At 40.7% G+C, this 10,375-nt stretch overlaps 1 protein-coding gene across 1 annotated transcript; it reads left to right on the forward strand.

The window, feature by feature from the left end:
* Positions 1-309: 309 nt before the first annotated feature.
* LOC147895903 (putative mannitol dehydrogenase) lies at positions 310-6,672 on the forward strand. Its single transcript, XM_087382185.1, has 7 exons — positions 310-397; positions 529-583; positions 880-990; positions 1,095-1,371; positions 1,476-1,629; positions 1,744-1,918; positions 6,627-6,672. The coding sequence occupies exons 1-7, from the start codon at positions 310-312 to the stop codon at positions 6,670-6,672; spliced, it is 906 nt and encodes a 301-aa protein (XP_087238311.1).
* Positions 6,673-10,375: the final 3,703 nt, after the last annotated feature.

The following is a 10,375-nucleotide window of genomic DNA, read 5'->3' on the forward strand; positions in this document are numbered from 1 at the left end:
ATTCGCGACCCCACTACAATTTATTCTACAACGTTGGATCATATGTCGACAAACGCAGTCATTCATTAATATATACTATTCTTTCATATTAGACATGAATCTACAAAACTCCACCATAAACCTATACCTATGTTATGTCGAGCAGGCCTTATGAATATAATTCATCTTGTTTTTGGTTGCTAACAAAGGTCTTGCAGTACACGCAAGGGATGGCAAAGGTGAAGTCAAGTTTACGCGATCCTCTTCTGTTCTTTTCTCTTTGAAATCTTAGTGTCCCAACCTCTCATACAGCTCCTCACGACTCCCACTATGGCGCAAAATTCCCAGCCTGCCTTCGCCTATGCTGCCTTTGACCCCTCCGGCCACCTCTTCCCCTTTTCCTTCTCCCGTAGGTCCCGTAGGCCTCCCCATCGCTTGTTCCTTTGCATTTCCTTCATATCCCTCAAGTGATTTGTTTCCTTGTCGGTGTGTGTTCAGGGCTACCGGAGCAGACGTCGTGACGTTTAAAATATGGCATATGCCACTCAGACTTGCATACGGTCCGGAATGAGTGGGGCAATTCCAGCTACCGTATGGTGCCTGGGTGAGTGCTCTCGAACTTTCACATGCCAGGGGCAAACATGTAAGCAGGCAACTGACGTAGGAGTTGTGTTTAGTGAAGTTCAACCCCTGTAGCTTTGTTTGCACCGTACCGAGGAGAATATTGATTGTACTGGAATGCGTCATTTTGTTTCTTTGCTGGAAACACAGATCAAACAATAGGACAGGCAATAACTTGAGGGGTAGACACGAGCAGATTTTGAGCTGTGCCTCGCTAGAACACGAAGGAGTACTGCACGGAAATGTCTCTTTTTAAAAAAAGTAACGAAAACATAACAGCAATTCCTTACGCCTGTGCTTTTACGGAAAGGTTTGGACCGCGGGTGGAGTGGACGTGGAGGGAGCAACAATGTATGGCAGCTACTCCAATCTCATGGTGGTCGACCAAAAGTAAGGGCATGCGATTAGTTTGCGTGAAGATTTTATTGCTCAGACGTAGCTTCTGCTCTGTGTCCTAATACTAATCTAGGTTGTGCTTCGAACTGCGCGGGAAGTTTCGTGCTTCATGTTCCAGACAATCTGTCTCTGGATGTGGCTGCACCACTTCTGTGCGCCGGCATCACAACTTACAGCTCCATGAAACACTTTAAGATGATAGAAAGGGTCGGGGTTGTTGGTCTGGGAGGACTGGGACACATGGCCGTGAAATTTGCAAAAGCATTTGGCATGACAGTAACCGTGATCAGCAGTTCGCCACACAAAGAGAAAGAAGCAATAGAAGTGCTGGGAGCAGATTATTTTTTGTTTAGCAAAGACGCCGAGCAGATGAAGGTGAAGCAACTTTTGATAGAAAATCAAGCAATGAACTGTCTTGTGGCTAAGCTTAGGTCTTACTATGTACTGATCAGTAGCTCAATCCTCTCTTGGCTCGACAGAAAGCCATGAAGACGATCGATCACATAATCGACACAGTGTCAGTCTCTCATGCGATGGATCCGCTGTTGAGTCTACTGAAAGCGAACGGGAAGTTTGTCCTGGTGGGATTACCATCTCAGCCACTGGAGCTGAACGCGGGGTCGCTAGTATCTGGTGAGCAGGCCTTAGCATCGATTTACAAATCCGCATGCCTCCATCTCTGCATCTGATACGTTGCCGTTTTTCTAAGACTATGATGGTTTGCGAGCGAACATATGATGGGCGCAGCACGACGGACGTTGGGAGGGAGCAACATCGGAGGGATAGCGGAGACGCAGGAGATGCTGGATTTCTGCGGAGAGAGCAACATCACGGCGATGATAGAGAAAATTCCCATCGATTACGTGAACACGGCAATGGAGAGGCTGCACCAGGGCGACGTCAAATACAGGTTTCTCAATGAGTTTTAATATCTATAAACCTCTCTAAACAACTTACATGGCAAATTGTCAAGCTTCACCTTTGGAAATAGGTTTCCATTAAGTGCAAGTTTTGCGTGGTAATGTAAATTTTCCACCTTTAGAGTGAAGGTGCTAGGTTGGTGCCTTGAAAATGTCACCATCCCCCCTTTTTTCTCCGTGGAAAGACCAAATAAAGAGACATGAAAAAGGGAAAATATGCTCATGTGTTAAGCACTTATGAAAAGTTAATCTACATGTGAATACTAATCGCCCACCAACACCTTTAGTTAGGTATTCAAGTTCTCCTAATTTTTTTCCTCGTTTTCTTGAGAAAAATTATATCCTCTTTCTATGGTCATTCATGTGATGCCCTTACATTTTGAAAAATGTGAAAATCCAAAGGCGCAACCTCTTACACTATGAAAAAGATAGGGGTGCACAAGGATGGCCCCTTTACCCTATAGAAAATTAAAGTAAAATTTGTTAATGTGATCATATTGGAAGAATTTGAAAGTATTTGAATTTTATATATAAACATTGGTAATTTTTTGATATTGGTATCACATATAGGTCCTAGGATCTACTGTCTAAGACTATGTTGAGCGAATGGGTCTCGATTGGGTAGAGGCTACACCTCTAAAATCTAATGCTTTAGCCTCAATTTAGATTACACTCTTCCTCATTAGTGAGAGGCTCTTACCGATGTTATCATGGTATAATCAGTTAGCCTAGCTTTGCCAAATGTGTTTTCCTTTAACTCATAGGCTTTGAGGTCCTCCTTATGAGTCGTAGTCTTAGCTAGTGACAATTTTACTACATTATGTAAACAATCTTCACCCTCCTCATAGGCTTTGAGGTGTTTGAGGTCATACTTATGGGTCATAATCTCATTCACAATATAACTATGGTTTGTAAACAATCTTCATGTGTCTCTCCCGCCTTTGGCATCCCATTATTTTAACATTCACATTGCTTATATTAACTCCATTTGAAGAGAGATGTGGTTATCTTTTCAATATAGTGATACTATTTTGTATCACCATATTGAAAATATAAATTAGACCTTCCATCTCATATCGTTAATATATTAAAAACACTATTCAACAATTTTGGACTTTTGTGCTTCATTTGGCTTTTTCACCTCCAATTATATTCACTTAGTAAACTCCAAATTTGGTGCATTTGCAATGTTACATGGGTCACCTCCATACAAATATTGCCTATTCATAATGAAAAAATATGTTAAGAAATTCACTCAATAATTATCTAATAAACACAAAAATTTAGCTCAATTGCACTCTATAAGTCTCCTCCACACCTTTCTTTAGAGTTTGATAGTGAAAATATGAAAACATTTATGTATAATTTTTAATCATGGCTTAAATACAATATTCAAAGATTTTTGAATTCAACGTATAGGTGGAATTTGATTGGAACAACATACCTCTCTACCAAGGCTTGCTACTGAATTGAACATTGTCTATTGGACACTCCCGGCTCCACTTCACTTTTATTTTACACCTTGTCCTTGGTTTCCTCTTTATGTGTGTCTCTACCAAATCATTCAACCCCATTCCCTTGGTCCTTCCCCCTTCAATCCTTCAACCTTTTCCACCTCTTTGGCCCTACTACTATTCATGTCTTTGGAATGTGCTATGAAAACATTGATTCCAAAAAACCCTAGTAAACATTAGAAACCCTTATTTTTGTATCAAACTAAGAAAAACAATCAATTCCAACATGTGCTAGAAAACCATATAATTTTAGGCATAATTTTAAAAAATGTAGATTTTGAGCAAAAGGTGGTGGATGGGAAAGAGAGGGGATTGGGGATAGAAAGTGAGTGGGATGGAATGGAGATGAGGTACAGGGAGGAAACGGACAGAGAGGGTATGAGGAATGGATGGGAAGGGGGGGGGATAGGTATAGAGAGGAAGGGAGGGAGGGATGGAGAGGGGGTGAGGAGGGAGGCTTTTAGGGAGGCCACTCAAATATTGTGTACCCACTAGGTTGGTTGGAATGAGAGAAAGGGGGAGGGGTATAGGGAAAAGAGAGGGGCAAGAGAGTGGGAGGAGGAGGGGGAGATGGAGAGGAGGACATGAGAAGAAGAAGTGATATTAGAAGGCAGTGGACAAGAGGAAATTTAGGAGGGGCCTCCACCTATTGGGGGGCCGCTGTTCTATATATGCCCCCTTCGCTTGTTAGCACTATTGCATATTATGTGAGAGCTATTACGTGTTACCCACTTTTGAGATTCCCTAAAAAAAGTACCAAATTTTCACTAATTTTTTAGGTGAAATTTAAACCTATCCATTTAGAACATAATAGTTTTATATAGTTTTTTGTTTTGGGGATAATTTTAGAAATTCTAAAATCAAAAAATAATTGATTTTTACAATGAAATCTCTAAAAATCCTTGAAAGTTTATCTACCAAATTTTTTAATAAGATGCACTTTGTGATGTATCTACCAAATTTTTTAATAAGATGCACTTTGTGATGCATATTCATTTGTTATAGATTAATATTTATGACTTTGGATAAATGGTAAGATTGTTTGCTTGAGAATTCTTATTTTCATAGAATTCATCACTTTTATTGAACAAGGTATGATGAACACTTTAATGAATATACAACTACATATTAAGACAATATACAAATAATCTCACATGGACACTCGCTTCTCACTCGCTTTGAGATGAGAAGCACTATATGTTTCAAAGTTATTCCTCATTGAATTAATAAGTGTTACCTTAATCTCTTTCCCTTCTACAAAGAGAGTTGATTATAATATTTTATTATAAAGTTTTGAAATTTCGTACACTTTACAATTGGAAGCCTTCATCAATTAGATATTTTAACTATGATTTTTAAACCCAAAATAATTAAATTAAGGTTAAATGACAAACAAAGATGATATGGAAGTTTGAAGATAAACATTCTTGTTTAAATAATTATATTCTTTAAAACTACATAATATAATACAGTAAAGCTTGCTAAATAATGTATTAATAAACATACTTCAAATTATTATTTAAAAACATTATAACAAAATAAATTCAAAATTATTAAAATAAAATTTAAAATTTTTAATAATCAAGATTTGTAAAAAAACTTGAATACATTGAAACATAAATGTTATGAATTAAAGAGAAATAATAATTGCACAAGACTTTCAAAAGCTTAATTACCATGACAATTGCATACTATAAAAGAAAGAAAAGAGAGCCCAAATTCAATAAAAGAGTATAACGTCATTACATCAAAAATGTATTACATCAATTGAAAGATTGGTATCTCAAATGTCATACAACTATTCATTAGGTCTCTCAGTTGTTTGTTGGGTTGTTTGCTCTATAGATTCCAAAACAACCACTTCAGGTGCTACTTTCTCAAATAGTCTACCAGCTCAGACTCTTCATTATTAAAGACAGGGCTATGTGAAGATAGTGGGAGAGAGGGAAGGAGTCTCACTTGAGGCTTTCTCACAATCACAATGGGGGAATACACACAAAGGTGGAGGCTGAAAACAGTTTTCCTCTTCTAAGTTATGAAAGCCAAAAGATCTCAAGTACAAAGAAAATAGAAGAACCCTATATGTGGGTCTCAAGCCAAACTCAACTAACTAGGGTGGCATACTAACTGAGCCACGAACTATTGTAGATAAGGATAGCTGTCATCCAGCTATTATTCGTGGGCGGTGTACCAACCGCATCTCCAGCTAACAAGTCGGTGACATAAATGCACAACAGTCACCCTGGCATATCGCGAGTGGATCGCGAGTGGAGCTCGATATCTCAACACTCCCCCTCGAGCTCAATCCCAAATCCTGCACACCAAGCAGGTCTCTGAACTTGCGTAGCTTCTCTGCGCCCAATGCTTTCGTGAATATGTCAGCTACCTGATCCTCTGTGCTGACATAAACTAGATCAATAAGACCTAGTAAAACCTTCTCCCGCACATAGTGATAATGCACCTCAATGTGCTTTGTTCTAGCATGAAAGACTGGGTTCTTTGCCAAATGTATACTGCTCATGTTGTCACAATAAATGACAACCGGCCCATCTGTAGACTGATGCATATCATAAAGTAGCTTATGCAACCAAGCTACCTCACATGCAGCCATTGCTGCACCCCTGTACTCAGCCTCTGTGCTCGACAAGGCAACTGTAGGCTGTTTCTTGCTGCTCCAAGTGACTGCAGCACTCCCAAAAGAGAACACATATCCACTGGTAGATCGTCTATCTGAAATGCTACCAGCCCAATCAGCATCAGTGTATCCATGCAATTGTATCTGAACCCCAGCCTCATAAAATAGTCCATACTGCAATGTGGACTTCACATACCTGAGTATGCGTCTAGCCGCATCCAAATGCGGTTTCCTTGGAGCCTGCATAAACTGACTTACCAACCCAACAGCATAGCTCAAATCTGGCCTGGTAATAGTCATGTAAATCAAACTTCCTACTATGCGTCTGTACATAGTAGGGTCTTCCAGAAGCTCACTTGCATCTGCGCTCAGCTTCACATTCTGCTCCAAAGGAACTGAAATAGGCTTACAGCCTGTCATCCCATATTTGGACAGCATGTCCAATGCATACTGCCTCTGCATCCCACTTGGTGATCTAATCACCTCAATGCCCAAGAAATAACACAGCTCTCCCAAATCCTTCATCTCAAACTTCTGCCTCAATAGCATTTTCACATGAAGGATATCTTCATCACTATCACCTGTGATGATCAAATCATCAACATAAATGACCAGCAGCATAATCCCTTTCTCTGTTTTTCTCACATAGAGTGAGAAATCTGCCTTGGAAATCTGAAAGCCAATAGTGACAAGATATTGTCCTATCTTGTCAGACCATGCTCTAGGTGCTTGCTTCAAGCCATACAAGGCTTTCTTCAACCTACAAACAAACTCAGGATGAATAGCATGAACATAACCTGCTGGCTGCTCCATAAAGACCTCTTCTTGTAAATCACCATGCAAGAAGGGCATTCTTTACATCCATCTGATGTAAAGACCATCCCTTTGATGCAGCCATAGCAATGGCTGCTCTTACGGTTGCCATCCTTGCAACCGGGCTGAAAGTTTCTTCATAATCAATGCCATATGTCTGTGCATACCCCTTGACAACTAATCTTGCCTTGTATCTATTCACAGAACCATCTGCATTGTGCTTGATCTTATAAACCCACTTACAGCCAATTGCATTCTTGCCTTTAGGCAAAGGCACCAATTCCCATGTAGCATTAGCATCCAAGGCATCCATTTCTTCATCCATGGCTTTCTCCCATTTTTCATTTCCCATGGCTTGCTCAAAAGAAGTGGGTTCTGGTTCCTGTATCACTTTGACCATATAGGCATAGTGAATGGCTATAAATCCATCATATTTCAGCCTATCCACAGGATACCTAACCCTGGTAGACCTGCGCAAAATAGGCTCACTTCCAGGTGCTCTCAAAACATCCCTGGTCTTCCTTACTCCATGTGTAACAACAGAAGGAATACCCAACTCATCATCAATGCTCTGTTCTGAGCCACTAGATTCACCATCCACACAAGAGTGACCTGCATTCACATCATACATGGGCTGATCTACCTTCTCTTTTCCTTTTCATGATACCTGTGTACCACTATCTGCATTGCTTTGAGGAGATTCTCCTGATCTCAATCTACCTGTCCATGGCGAAGTATGTGAACCACTGCTAGAGGACACTGCAGGTCCACTGATATTTTGTGATTGCTGCTATGAATTTTGTGCAGCATTACCATTTTGTGCATCTACATCAATCATCACATTTACTGGTTTATACCAGCTGCTCATCTCATCAAAAACAACATCTCTGCTCACTGTGAACTTACGTGTAGAAGGGTTATAGCATCTATACCCTTTCTGCTGCAGAGAATAACCAATAAAGACGCACTTCTCAGCCTTTGGATCCAACTTGGACCTCAACTCATCTGGCACATGGACATAGGCAATGCATCCAAAAATCTTCAAATGAGAAATATCTGGTTTCCTACCAGTATACATCTCCTCTGGCGTCATGCCATGTATTGCTGCAGTGGGAGTCCTATTCATTATATAGACTGCTATAGCAACTGCTTCAGCCCAATAGTAATCTGGTAGATCTTTTTCATTTAGCATAGCCCGAGATACCTCTCCAATATGCCTGTTTTTTCTTTCTGCAATTCCATTTTGCTGTGGGGTATGACTGCATGAATATTGCTGCTTTATACCATGCTCCTGCAAGAACCTTGCAAACTCATTTGAGAGGTACTCTCCCCCTCCATCTAACCTTAGGCATTTTATTTGCAGGCCTGTTTCTTTTTCAACCATAGCTTTGAAAGCTTTGAAGTGCCCAAACACTTCACTTTTCTTTTTCATAAAATACACCCATAGTTTTCTGCTGAAGTCATCAATAAATGTGACAAAATAGTGACAACCTCCAATAGATGCAGCTTTTGTAGTCCACACATCAGAGTGGATTAATTCCAATGGCTTTTTACTCTCTTGAACATGCCTAGGAAAAGGTTTCCTTGCCTGTTTCCCAAATTGACAGGCTTCACAGACCTTGTACATTTCTGCAACCTTGAATTTAGGCAATCCTGCAACAATATTTTGGGCTTGCATTGATTTAAGTCACTGTATATTAACATGACCAATGCGTTTGTGCCAGATATCAATATCTGCAACTACACCGGTCCCATGTGCAAACATTGCTGCACTCAATTCAGGCATGTCTGCATCCAACGTAAACATTCTGCCCTTCTTCTTTCCTTTTGCTATCAAGCGACCATTATTTTTCATATCCTCAACAAAGCATCCATGAGGATTAAATCTGACCTGCAAGCCCTGCTCAACCATCTGACCAACAGAAACCAGGTTCTTGGTGATGTTCGGGACATGAAATACATCAGACAAGTATTTCCTTTTCCCATCCTGCATAGACAAAGGAATTTTGCCAATCTGCACAATAGGATGTGCGGTATCATCACCAGTCTCCACAAATCCTGGTTTTTCCATTTTTCTTGCATCCTGCATCCATTCAACGTGACCTGTCATGTGGTTTGATGCACCCAAGTCAACATACCACACATCATTGCTTCCTTCTGCACTTGTTACAGAATTTGTCATATGCTGCACCATAAACAAATGCTCATTTCTGTCATCACCCTGTCTACTAGAGGATGCATAATTGCCTTGCTGCAATTTTCCATTCATAATGTCATTCTGCTTTTTATAGCAGTCCTTAGCCATATGACCCATTTTGCCACAATAGTAGCATTCAATATTGCTGTTTGCATTTTGGCCTCTCTGCCATCCACCACGGCCTCTTTGGCTCCCCCTGCCTCTAGAGTTACCACGTCCTCCTGCATAGGACTGGTTTTCTTGCGTTTGCTGCATATTCTGATTTCTGCCACGGCCTGCTCTACCTCTGCCTCTACCTCTGCCAGCATTTGAGTAGAAGACAGTTTCTTTTGAAGTTCCTGCTGAAGAAGATGCACCACCATTTCTCTGCTCTTCGGAAATTAGAAGAGCAATCAACTCCTCAAAGTCAGGAAATTTTTCACGGACGGCAATGGATGTCCGGAACTGTGCATAATCCTTTCCTAGACCATTCAAGGTCACAGATACCAAGTCGTCGTCATCCACTGGCGACCCAATGGAAGCAAGTGCATCTGCAATTTTCTTCACTTTCATGTGGTAGTCATTTATGCTCAAATTTTCTCTCTGCACATTGTGCAACTCCTGTTTGAGTTGCATTTGCCTGGCTTGCATATTTGTGCTGTACATTTTTGCCAAAGTATCCCATGCCTCCTTTGGCGTATTCGCATCCTGAATATGCACAATCATGGAGTTTGAAATACTGATAGACAGCCAGTACATAACTTTCCTGGCTCTCTCATGCCATCCTTTGAATGCCTGTATTTCCTGTTGACTAGGAACATTAGGAAGAACAGGTTCTTCTTCATTTCCTCTAATGAACTCCCAATAGCCTTTTCCCATCAAGAAATTCATCATTCTAAACTTCCATGCCTGGAAGTTGTTCTTGTCAAGCTTTTCAGTGACAATCTGTGAAAGAGAATCAGATGCCATTACAGAACACTGCAAAATATTCTGTCACTGCAAAAAGACAGCTTTTGCCTCACACGGGCAGATCTGCAAAACTGACGAAAGTGGTATTTCACCACACAGTCACTTCCTAGTGACGATTTTGCATCAACAGGCAACAGGCATGAATCTGCAACTCCCAATATCTCTGCACATAGGCATACGATGCAATTTCTGTGGCACCTTTCCACCGACTAGCCGCGTAGTGGTCGCACAGCAAAAAACAGGGCCTTTTTCTGAGTGCCTGCGAAGAACTTCCGCCTTCAAAACGGGCCTCGAAACGGCCTCAAATCAAAAAAATAAAGTCACTAAAGGCTTTGCCCTCACCCGTAGCATA

The sequence above is a fragment of the Dipteris shenzhenensis genome, chromosome 12 (genome assembly GCF_047967505.1).
Source record: "Dipteris shenzhenensis isolate YYH24624 ecotype China chromosome 12, Dip_SZ_1.0, whole genome shotgun sequence".
Lineage (NCBI taxonomy): Eukaryota > Viridiplantae > Streptophyta > Polypodiopsida > Gleicheniales > Dipteridaceae > Dipteris > Dipteris shenzhenensis.

Coding starts and splice junctions, on each gene's coding strand:
- LOC147895903 (XM_087382185.1), top strand. CDS start 310: ATGGCGCAAAATTCCCAGCCTGCCTTCGCCTATGCTGCCTTTGACCCC. Junction 398..528: donor TTCCTTCTCCCGTAGGTCCC/GTAGGCCTCCCC, acceptor TATGCCACTCAG/ACTTGCATACGGTCCGGAAT. Junction 1,919..6,626: donor AAATACAGGTTTCTCAATGA/GTTTTAATATCT, acceptor TTTCACATGAAG/GATATCTTCATCACTATCAC.